Source organism: Dipodomys merriami, unplaced genomic scaffold (assembly GCF_024711535.1).
Source record: "Dipodomys merriami isolate MVZ:Mamm:240054 unplaced genomic scaffold, mDipMer1.0.p SCAF_10, whole genome shotgun sequence".
NCBI lineage: Eukaryota > Metazoa > Chordata > Mammalia > Rodentia > Heteromyidae > Dipodomys > Dipodomys merriami.
Window position 1 is genome coordinate 2634580 of NW_027202271.1, and position 12131 is coordinate 2646710.

At 41.8% G+C, this 12131-nt stretch overlaps 1 protein-coding gene across 2 annotated transcripts in view; it reads right to left on the bottom strand.

Annotated features, from left to right (window-relative positions):
* Dennd5b (DENN domain containing 5B) overlaps positions 1–12131 on the bottom strand; it is a 176455-nt gene that overhangs the window by 43776 nt on the left and 120548 nt on the right. For both annotated transcript variants that reach the window (XM_070038400.1, XM_070038392.1), the window contains 2 exons: positions 6865–7015; positions 2183–2276 (listed from right to left, as the gene is read on the bottom strand). In XM_070038400.1, the coding sequence (XP_069894501.1) occupies positions 2183–2276; positions 6865–7015 (245 nt within the window). The remainder of the gene's footprint in view (positions 1–2182; positions 2277–6864; positions 7016–12131) is intronic.

Below are 12131 nucleotides of genomic sequence, written 5' to 3' on the forward strand. Positions count from 1 at the left end.
CTTCTTAGCATTCAATACTCGATGTTGATGACTGCATTTCCTGAAACATACAATGTATACTAGGAAAGTAAATTGCTATGGAGACAAATTTCTAAGAGAGAAAAGCCAAAATTCAAATACTTTTGTTCTTCAAAACGAAAAAAAATATAAGTAAGAGGGAATTTGTATATTGAATATATTTTTCCCTCTCTGAAATAAAAACAATTTATTTTTTTATTTTTATTTTTATTTTGTCAGTCGTGGGGCTTGAACTCTGGGCCTGGGCCCTGTCCCTGGGCTCTTCAGCTCAAGGATGGCACTCTACCACTTGAGCCACAGCGCCACTTCTGGTTTTCCAGTGGTTAATTGGAGATTAGAGTCTCACAGACTTTCCTGCCTGGGCTGGATCTGAACTGTGACCCTGAGATCTCAGCCTCCTGAGTAGCTAGGATTACAGGCCTGAGCCACAGGCACCAGCACAATTTGCTTTTATTGAAAAAAAAAAAAAAAAGATCCCAAGAGGAGGTAGAGCTGTAGCTGAAGTGGTAGAGCATAAAAGTTCAGAGACAGTGCCTAGGCCCTGAGTTCAAGCCACGACTGGTACACACACATTCTGTGAGACTCTTATCTCTAATTAACTTCCAAAAAGCTAGAAGTGGAACTGCGGCTTGAGTGGTGGTAGAGTGCTAGCCTTGAGAAAAAAAAAAAAGTTCAAAGATGGTGTCCAGCCATGAGTTCAAGTCCCAGGACTAATGCCAAAAAAAAATCCCAGAGGTAGAGACATGGATCAGGTGGTAAAGTGCCAGCCTTTGGGCTAAAGAATCAGACCCTGAGTCAAGTTCCAGTAATGGAAGAAAAAAAAAATTCCCACTGCATAGGGACAGTTTCACTGTCAACAGGGATTATTTACGTTAACACTCACAGAACAAAATAGCATCACACACAAGGGAACGCAGAAGGCAAAGCAGGGAGATGGAGTGCTCATGTGACAGTGATGGGAAGCACTCTACAGCTACATGAACTCCCGTGTGTGTGTGTGTGTGTGTGTGTGTGTGTGTGTGTGTGTGTGTGTGTGTGTGTGTGTGTGTGTGTGTGCGTGCGTGCGCGCACATCATCAGGCAATACCAAGGGCAACACGTGGGCACATCTGATGCAGCACTTACAAGGCAGAGGACATACCAGGCAGCACTCAGAGAAGGACTTTTTAGGAAGCCGTGCAGGAGGAGGTGGACCCTGCTCCCACTCCCAGAATCCCATGAAGTTCTGACAGACTGAAAGGTCCCCGGAAGGCTAAGAGCATGAAGTGCCAATGGCAGAAAAGCAAAAAATAAAAAGGAGAGGGGGAGATAGATAGGCAAAACAAGCATGCACATGAGAAAACCACAGCAAAGGGGCAAAAGAAAAGAAATACAGTTGCCAAAGGAAGGCACTAAGACAGGATGCTTCAGTTCTTAAGCAAATGTTCAAAATCACGTATGGATGGATGAACACACTAAGAAAAAGCCAAAGATGTTTACAATGCTGTTTTCTGCTTTATTTCTACACATTTGAGCTTAGAAAACAATTAACAGGCTTTCTTACCGCATTTTCTTTTGATCATATGAAACAAAAACTTACTTAAAATTACTCAGTTGTATAATTACAGTTTTATTTTCAAAGAGTACAAATAAAGCATATGGATTTTAATTTGAAAATCGCTCAAAATTTCCCTTAAATGGTGTCAGCAAGCCGCCAGGACAAAGCTTAGGTAAATGCTCCTTTACTTACTAGATTTAAATTAAATTATACTGAAACCAAGGACTACTGTTCCCAAATTTACCATTCACTTTTTTTTTTTTTTTGGCTGGTTCTGTGACTGGAACTCAGGGCTTGGGCATTGTCCCTGAGCTCTTTTGCTCAAAGCTAGTGCTCTACCACTTAAGCCACAACTCCGATTCCAGTTTTGTTTTGTTTTTTGTTTTTGTAGGTTAGTGAAGAGTCTCAAGAACTTTCTTGCTTGTGCTGACTTTGAACTGTGATCCTCTTGCTGAAGGACCGAAATTACAAAAATGGAAAAAAGTTGTCTTTCACAAATCAGTACCCAAAGGATATTTTCAAATACAATTGGACAATTTTTTTTTTGAGAACATGAAAGGACCCACACAAAGAACCCTGCTGGCTGGGTGGGCCTTGTCCTAGCTTTGCATCCAGACAACCTACATACCTCCCTCAAATCGTTGTCCAGTCCAATGTTCTCTGAGTGTTGGCGAAGGCGTTCTTTCCTGCGCTGTGTGGTGGCACTGCGGCTGACCCAGCGACTAAAAAAACAAAACAACAAAAAACCCCACATCCAGGGTAGCTTGAGTCTAGACAACCGACCAAAGAATGGTCTCTATCTTTCACACAGCAAGATAAACTGTTCCCGACAAAAGAAGGACATCCCCTCCTTTGCAATCAATTATTTTACAAATATATAACAGCTTTATTAAGACATAATCAAAATACCATTCAATCCTCATATCCAAAGCACTTGGTCCAATGTGTTTTAGTATATTCACAGATAATGTGCAACCATCACCACAATGATTTTTTTTTTTTTGGCCAGTCCTGGGGTTTGAACTCAGGGCCTAGACACTTCCCTGAGCTTCTTTTGCTAGCACTCTACCACTTGACCCAAGGCACCACTTCGGGCTTTTTCTATTTATATGATACTGAGAAATCAAACCCAGGGCTTCATGCATGCCAGCAAGCACTCTACCACTAAGCTACATTCCCAGCCCCCAACAATGAATTCTTTTAAAAAAAAAAACAAAAAACTAAAACTAAAAACAAAGGTAAAGAACTGAGCACCAGTGGCTCACGCCTGTAATCCTAGCTACTCAGGAGGCTGAGATCTGAGGATCATGATTCAACATCAGCCGTGAGAGTCTTATCTCCAATAAACCACCAGAAAACCAGAAGTGATGCTGTGGCTCAAGTGGCAGAATGCTCGCCTTGAGCTGAAGAGCTGAGGGACAGCACCCAGGCCCAGAGTTCAAGCCCCATGAGCAACCAAAAAAAAAAAAAAAAAGAGTAAGTCCTCTACTATAAGGTCTAAGGATTAGCCCATTGGCCACTGTGATTCTTTTGCTCTAATCTTGTATGACTGTGTTTCTGTAAAATGGTAGCTCATATTTATCAGGGTTTTTGTTCGTGTGTGTGTGTACTGGGTCTTAAACACAGGGCCTGGGTACTGTCCCTGAGCTTTTGTACTCAAGGCTAGTGTAGCCCTCTACTACTTGAGCCATGTGTCTACTTGTGGTTTTTTGCTGGTTAAGTGGCAATAAGACTCTCTTGGATTTGTCTGCTTGAACTGGTTTTAAACCTTAATACCCAGATCTTGAGTAGCTGGTATTACAGGTGTGAACTATTGAGCCCCGCTCTATTTGCTCTTTCATCAGCTCTTCCCTGTACTCCTAAAGACTACTGCAACTGTCTCACTTAATTTTTCAGTACTACCACTTACTTGATGAATGTAACACAAAACCTCATTCCACAACTTATTCCTAGAAAAACTAAACCACCACATAAATATCCGAGGAGCTTATATAATAAACACAGAGGAAGAGAAGATAAATTAACAAACAAAATGTACTCTTGACGTAGAAGCCTTGAAAATAGCCCTATGACCAAAAAAATTTGGTACTGAGAGCAAAATTTGCTCAAGGATCTAACAAAAAATAGGGTTAAGGGACAGGGCAATCAAAATGAACAGTAAAAATATGAAGCATTAGGTAATGAATTTAGAAAGTAAAGGAAGAACTGGGCACCAGATAGCTCATGCCTGTAATCCTAGCTACTCAGGAGGCCGAGAAATGAGGACTGTGGTTCATAGCTAGCCTGGGCAGAAAAGTCTCTGAGAGATTCTTACCTTCAATCAACTACTCAAAAACCAGAAGTGGAGGTGAGGCTCAAAGTGGTGGAGTGCTAGCCTTGAGCCAAAAAGGGCTTAGGGGACTGTACTCAGGCCCTGAGTTTATGCCCCACAACAACAACAACAACAATAACAACAACAACAAAAGAGACAGAAGATAAGCCAGGAAGGAACCTGTGGCTAACACCTGTAATCCTTAATCCTAGCTACTCTGGTTCAAAGCCAGTCTGGGCAGGCAAATCCCTGACACTTTTATTCCAATTATTCAGCAAAAAGCCAGAAGTGGAGATGTGGGTCAAGTCGTAGAGGGTCAGCATTGAATGAAAAAGCTAATAAGAGTTTGAGGCCCTGAGTTCAAGTCCTAGACAGTTGTGGCACTGCATAAAAAAGGCACACAGAAGGAGGGTGGGGGCAGGGGCGGGGGGGGGGGGCGCAGAGGGACAAATGAGATTGCACATTGATTCCCACACTTCTGTCTCTCTTGGATCCACCTTTCCTGACAGCTCAGTTGTAGGCACAAGGTGAAGCAGGTTACCAGCTCAGCAGCTATTGCTAAATTCTTTTATACTCAGTACTGTATTTCAGGTGATTTGCTTGGGTATGGGCATGGAGCTCAGTGGTAGAGCACTTACTTGCCTGAGCACTTGCAAGACCCAGGTTGATCCCCAGTCATACAAAAATGAAATACAAAGTAACATAAAATAAAACAAAATTTGGGCTGGGAAGGTGGCTCAGTGGTAGAGTGCTTGCCTTGCATGCATGAGGCCCTTGGTTTGATTCCTCAGCACCACATAAGCAGAAAAAGCCGGAAGTGGGGCTGAGGCTCAAGTGGTAGAGCTCTAGTCTACAGCTAAAGAGCTGAGGGACAGCGTCCAGGCCCAGAGTTCAGGCCCTACCACTGACAAAAAAATAAATAAATAAAATAAATAAATAAAATAAAAATTTCTTAAGGTCTACCAAAGAGTTTCTAGATCTTAAAGAACAAAAATTATCTTGTGCCTTTCTCTTAGAGCGGCAGGCATTATGTATAGGGTGTGGGTTGCTGAATCAACAGACCTAGGCTTTAATTCTAGTCTCACTACTTTCTAGCTTTGTGATCTTGGCATAAATGGTTTACCCTCTCTGACCTTTTTTTTATATGATAAGTAAAATATAAAGTTTATATACATGGATACTTATAATGACTAATGAGCTGATGTGTTTGGCAGGAAAGGTATATTTCTAATCACAAAAAAGTTATTAGAAAGAATAGTAATTACTTTAAATATAGAAATGATAATTATTTTCAAGTTTTCTGACTGATACTTGTAATGGGTGGAAGCTGCTTTAATTAAGACGCTGATAAAGAATTCAATGTACTGGGCCTGGAAATGTGACCTAGTGGTAGAGAGCTTGCCTTGCACGCATGAGGCCCTGGGTTCAATTCCTCAGCACCACATAAGCAGAAAAAGCCAGAAGTGGTGCTGTGGCACAAGTGGTAGAGTGCTAGCCTTGAACTGAAGAGCTGAGGGACAGTGCCCAGGCCCAGAGTTGACCACAATTGACCAAAAAAAAAAAATTTCAATGTACTATATCCTACCAAATAGAGAAAAGTGAGGGAAGGGGTGGGTCAGATGGGATGAATGAGAATTTTGAAAAGGATAACATTGATCAAGATCCACTGTATTCATCAACTGCTTTGCTGAATGGCAACTCCTTTGTATAACTACTTAAAGATAATAAGTGGCAGGGGGGAGAACAATACATACATAAAATAAAATCACCAAAAATAAAGACTCTGAAAGCTCAACCCATAATGTATACTACACTAGAACTCTTTCCTTTAAGTTCACAGACTGCCTCCTCAAACCACATATACTTGATATCACTGTAACTTTTTTTTGTCACTTGTAGGGCTTGAAATCTGAGCCTGGGTGCTGTCCCTCAGCTCTTCAGCTCAAGGCAAGTGCTCTACCACTTGAGCCATAGTGTCACTTCTGGTTTTCTGGTGAGAATCTCATGGGCCTGGGCTGGCTTTGAACCGTGATCAATAGCTAGGATTATAGGGTGAGCCACTAGTGCCTGGATCCACGATAACTTTTTTTTTGGGGGTCTGGTTGTGGGCCTGAACTCTGGGCCTGGGCACTGTCCCTCAGCTCTTCAGCTCAAGGCTAACGCTCTACCACTTGAGCCCCAGCGCCACTTCTGGTTTTTTTCTTTTTGCTTATGTGTTGGCTGAGGAATCGAACCCAGGGCCTCATGCATGCAAGGCAAGCGCTCTACCACTGAGCCACCTTCCCAGCCCCTCCACAGTAACTTTCTATTTAAACCTAAGTAAATAGAAAATTCTAATATAGTTCAGAAACAATCTGAACAGCCATCTTTAGTTGATGAGCAAGTGGCAAGGCTGTCATTTCTTTCAGGTTATTAAAAAAAAAAAAAGACACTGGGATGGCAGTGGCTCACGCCTGTAATCCTAGCTACTCCAGAGGCTGAGATCTGAGAATCAGAATTCAAAACCAGCCTGGGTAAATGAATCTTTTTCTTTTCCTCCCAGTCCTGGGACTTTAACTCAGGCCCTCGGCACTGTCTCTGAGCTTCTTTTTGCTCAAGGATAGCACTCTACCACGCAAGCCACAGCACCTCTTCTGGCTTTTTCTGTTTATGTGCTACTGGGGAATCAAACCCAACACTTCATGCATGCTAGGCAAGCACTCTACCACTAAGCCACGTTCCCAGCCTAGGCAGACAAATCTGAGAGACTCTTATCCCCAACTAACCAGCAAAAAGCTGGAAGTGGAGCTGTGGGTCAAATAGTAGAGCGCTAGCCTTGAATGGAAAAAACCAAGCAAGAGTCTAAGGCCCTGAGTTCAAGCCTCAGTACTGGCACAAAAAAAGAAGGAAAGAGGGAAGGAGGGAGGGAGAAAACAAGAATCAGATAGATAAGCCTGATTAGAGTTGCAGACCACCCTGCCCTTCATTCCTGCAGTCACTCCAGTGAAGAACATGCTTACTTGTTATTGGTTGGTCCTGTTGCCAAGACATCAGACTGTAACTTTGGAAAGAACCCTTGCTCATATTTGCCTTGACCAATTTTCATATCCAGTAAATGCGGGTGGATTGCAGTGTGATCCATTTTCATCAGTCTTTGCTCAATTGATTGGGCTACAAGTTAAATTTATAACAAATTAGACATTTCAATGGGAAACCTTCTAAAATAAAGCTTCTCCCCCTTGTGCACCTACAGAAGACTCAATCATCCTGACACTCTGAAACAGATTTTTATACAGTTTCTTCAAAAATCAGTAAGGATAAGAGTGTTCATTTTAAGTAAATATTCGATGGTTATTTTTATGGTATTTTCTGCCTTTGTCAAACATGAGGCAGCAGGATTGAAAAATCTATAATTTAGTATTGAAACAGTTTTCTTAAGTGGGTAATTCAATATCCTTAACAAATTTGTACTTGATTTAAGGGCAACATTAAAGAAAATGATGGAAATACAATATAAAGAAAAGCCAAGCCTGGGCACTGGTGGCTCATGCCTGTAATCATAACTACTCAGGATGCTGAGATCTAAGGATTGGGGTTTGAAGCCAGCACAGACGGAAAACTCTTTGAGACTCTTACCTCCAATTAACCAACAGAAAGTCAGAGGGAGGTATGTGTCAAGTGATAGAGTGCTATCCTTGAGCAAACAAGCTAAGAGACAATGCCCAGACTCTGAGTTCAAGCCCCAGATTGGGGGGGGGGGAGGGAAGAAGTACGTACAATAGCCTTATTGCTTTATTTTTTTCTACAAAGACCTATGAAATATTCATGGTTCTTTGTGTGCACAATCAAGGAACTATGTAAAGTTTATTATATTACTTTAGCAACTATCATATGCTCATAATAGGAATCATTTAGGAGTGTTTATTAGATCAAGAACAGACAAATAAACATGCATTTCTTACGTGTCCAGAAGAAACTAGCCTTAAATAAAATAAGCCAAAGTCAGAAGACAAGAATTCCTCAACACTTCTATTTTTAAAACACCTTAAATTGGGCCAGGTGCTGGTGGCTCTTACTTGGAATACTAGCTACTAAGGAGCTGAGATCTGAGGATCATGGTTTGAAGCAAACCAAGCAGGAAAGTCCATGAGACTCTTATCTTCAAGTAACTACAAGAAAACCAGAAGTTGCTCTGTGGCTCAAAGTGGAAGAGTGCAAAAAAGCTCAGTTCAAGCCCCATAACTGACAAAAAAACAAAACAAAACAAAACGAAAACACTTTAAACTGGGAATATTGGAGACTGTCTCAAAGACCCAAGAAAGTGAGCTATTTTTCTGGCAAAACAAAACAAAGCAACTTTAATTTTAAGGGACTTTAAGAACTGAATTTTTTTTTAATTGTTGGCAATGGGCTTGGACTTATGGTCTTGCCCTCTCACTAGGCTTTTTCACTCAAGGCTGGTGCTACCACTTGAGCCATACTGCTACTTTGGGCCTTTTGCTAGTTAGTTGGAGAATGTGAGTCTCTTGGACTTTAAACCATGTTGGCTTTAAACCATGATCCATTTTTCCTCAGCCTCCTGAGTAGCTAGATTATAGGCATCAACTAAATCACCAGTCCTGCCACTTCCCCTTGAGTATATATTTAAAATTGCTATGAGAATAATCCAGTGATGCTTTCCAGTGAGTATACTGTCAGTGAGTACTGGACATTCAGAAGTGATGGGCTGGGAAGGTAAGGTGCTTGCCTTGCATGTATGAGGCATTGGGTTCGATTCCTCCGCACCATATAAGCAGAAAAAGCCAGAAGTGGCGCTGTGGCTCAAGTGGTAGAGCACAGCCTTGAGCTGAAGAGCTGAGGGACAGTGCCCAGGCCCAGAGTTCAGGCCCCACGACTGGCAAAAAAAAAAAAAAAAGTAGAAGTGATCAAATGCCTGCCTCAGACATCAGGGCTCTGTTGTTAAGACTGTCAAAGGCTTGTGTCACTATTGGTTTGCAGTAGTCAAGTACAAGGCAAACTGTATTACTATCCACCTCTCATCTTTCTGCACAGAAATCAAGAGGTTCTGGTGATACAATATCAACTCAGAGAGCCTAAAGAGTTCCCCTAAAAATCAATTTTTTTGTAGTTAGAGGAAAAGCAACAGCAAGAGCACTGCATATATATATGTACCTGTAACATGTACATACACACTCCATCTTTTTGGGGGGAGACGGGGAGAAGACAATTTTGTCTGATAGAAGAAATCACAGGGGCTGGGAAGGTGGCTCAGTGGTAGAGTGCTTGCCTTGTATGCATGAGGCCCTGGGTTTGATTCCTCAGCACCACATAAGCAGAAAAAGCCAGAATAGTGCTGTGGCTTAAGTGGTAGAGTGCTAGCCTTGAGCTAAAGAGCTGAGGGACAGAGCCAAGGCCCAGTGTTCAGGTCCCAAAACCGACAAAAACAAACAAACAAACAAACAAAAAACAAAAAAAAAACCCCACAGTATTATGTGGGAGGAGTATTTACATTCACAACCAACTGCCTTTTTTTGTCTTTAAAAATTTTTTTTGAGGCTGGGAAGGTGGCTCAGTGGTAGAGTGCTTGCCTTACATGCATGAGGCCCTGGGTTCAATTCCTCAATACCACATAAGCAGAAAAACCTGGAAGTGGTGCTGTGGCTCAAGTGGTAGAGTGCTAGCCTTGAGCAACATTGCCACCAGGTGTTGGTGGCTCAGGCCTGTAATCCTAGCTATTCAGGAGCCTAAGATCTGAGGATTGGGGTTCAAAGTCAGCCCAGGCAGGAAAGTCTGTAAAACTATTATCTCCAATAAACAACTCAGAAAACCAGAAATGGCACTGTGACTCAAGTGGTAGAGCACTTGCCTTGAGCTAAAGAGCTAAGGGACAGCGCCCAGGCCCAGAGTTCAAGCCCCACGACAGAAAGAAAAGAAGAGAAGAGAAGAGAGAAGAGAAGAGAAGAGAAGAGAAGAGAAGAGAAGAGAAGAGAAGAGAAGAGAAGAGAAGAGAAGAGAAGAGAAGAGAAGAGAAGAGAAGAGAAGAGAAGAGAAGAGAAGAGAAGAGAGAAAGAAACTCATTGCCAGGCAATGAGTTCAAGCCTCAGGCTTGAAAAGAAAAAAATTAGCCCTAGGCTAAAAAAGTTCTTTGATAAATTCCTAGGAAATGAAAGCCTTCATCTTATTTAATTTTCATATGGGTTACATCTATAAGGTACTTTTCAAGAGTTTCATATAATTTTTGGAAAGGCAGTAGAAGTATCAAAGTGACTGAGAGGTTGAAAGAAATCAGTTTTAATTGGAAAGACTTTCTTTTTCTTTTTATTGGTCATGGGGCTTGAACTCTGGGCCTGGTCACTATCCCTGTGCTCTTCAACTCAAGGCAAGCTCTCTACCACTTAAGCCATAGCACCACTTCCGGTGTTCTGGTGGTTAATTGGGGATAAGAGTCCCATGGACTTTCCTGCACGAGCTGGCTTTGAACCTCAATCCTCAGATCTTAGCCTCCTGAATAGCCAGTTTCATAGGCATGTGCCACCAGTTGGAAAGACTTTCTAGAAGCACAGACATTAAGAAACTGGTGCTTAATTCTAGTTTACTAATTCTGTCAGGAGAAATAAAATTTGCTCAAAAAGGCATTGTATAATTCATATGGCTTTTTTTTTTTTTCTTTGTCAGTCATGGGGCTTGGACTCTGGGCCTGGGCACTGTCCCTCAACTCTTTAACTCAAGACTAGTGCTCTAACACTAGAGCCACTTCCGGATTTCTGAGTGGTTAACTGGAGATAAGAGTCTCAAGGCCGTTCCTGTCTAGGCTGGCTTTGAACCATAATCCTCAGATCTCCACCTCCTGAGTAACTAGGATTATAGGAATGAGCCATGGCACCTGGCTTTTCACATGGCTTTTAAAGCACTGAAGTCATAATGTTCTTTGCACAGGCACAAATAACTTTTATTCTACTTCAATCTCTAGAGATACAGAGATTACTGTCACTTTGTGTAGAGCTCTAAGGATTTTTTTTTGTTATTGTTTGTTTTTGTTTTGTTTTTGCTGGTCCTGGGGCTTGAACCCAGGGCCTAGGCACTGTCCCTGAGCCAATTTGTGCTCGAGGCTAGTGTTCTACCAGTAGAGCCATAGAACCACTTCCAGCTTTTTCTGAGTAGTTTATTGGACATAAGAGTGTCATGGACTTTCCTGCCCTGACTGGCTTTGAGCCGAGATCCTTATATCTCAGCTTCATGAGTAGCTAGGATTACAGGGGTGAGTCACCAATGCCCGGCTCAAGGATGTGAGGTATAGCACAGGGTGATATATCAGAGATCTCAATGGCCACATAAGACACTAATACTTCTTTTCTTAAGGGAAAGAGGAAGGTAGGAAAGGCCAGAAACAAAAGCAGACAGAGTTCAGAGCTCCACATGGCTGAGCTTTCTCTCTCTTTTTCTCTTTGGTGCGGGTACTGGGGATTGAACTCAGGGCCTGACCCAGGACTGGCTTGCACATACACAGAAACACATGTGAAGTACTTGGAGCATATAATACTCAGTTGTTGGCTATCAATGATTACTTTATTAAACTGGCAGAGAAGACTAACCAAACTCATGATTCCATGAGGGAAAAATTGGTTGTCAGGATTGAGGGAACCTCTAACTTGGATGCCAGAATCCAGAAACTGAATTTCAGGGAACAAACCTCTATAAGGCAAATATAATCTGTTTTAGTTATGTAAATTGGACAGCATCTCAAAGTTTATATTTCTTTTCTTTCTTTCTTTCTTTCTTTTTTTGACACAGGGACTAGCCCAGCCTGGCCTGGATCTTGTAATCTTCCTGTTTTACCTCCCAGTGCTGAGATTGTAGGTGTATACATCTATTCCCAGCTTTAGATTTCCTGGTTTAAATTCATACTTTTTCTTGAATAAAGAAAAAAGAAGTGAGAGGTTAAGAAAAACCCAGTATCAGTAGCAAGACAAATTTTTTTCCACTGAAACAAAAAGATTAAGAGAAATCAAAGCAATTTTCTACTTTACCTCCAATTTATTATGCTTTTCTTCTTTTAACTAAGAGGAATATCATAAGAATGGGGATGCACAGAAAAAAAACTATATCACTTCTGTGTGTGTGTGTGTGTGTGTGTGTGTGTGTGTGTGTGTGTGTGTGTGTGTGTGTGTGTGTGTGTGTGTGTGTGTGTATTGGTATTAGGACTTGAACTCAGGGCCTCTCACTTTCCCTTGGCTTTTTTGCTAAAGGCTGGTGTCCTACCACTTGAGCTACCTTTACTTCTGGCTTT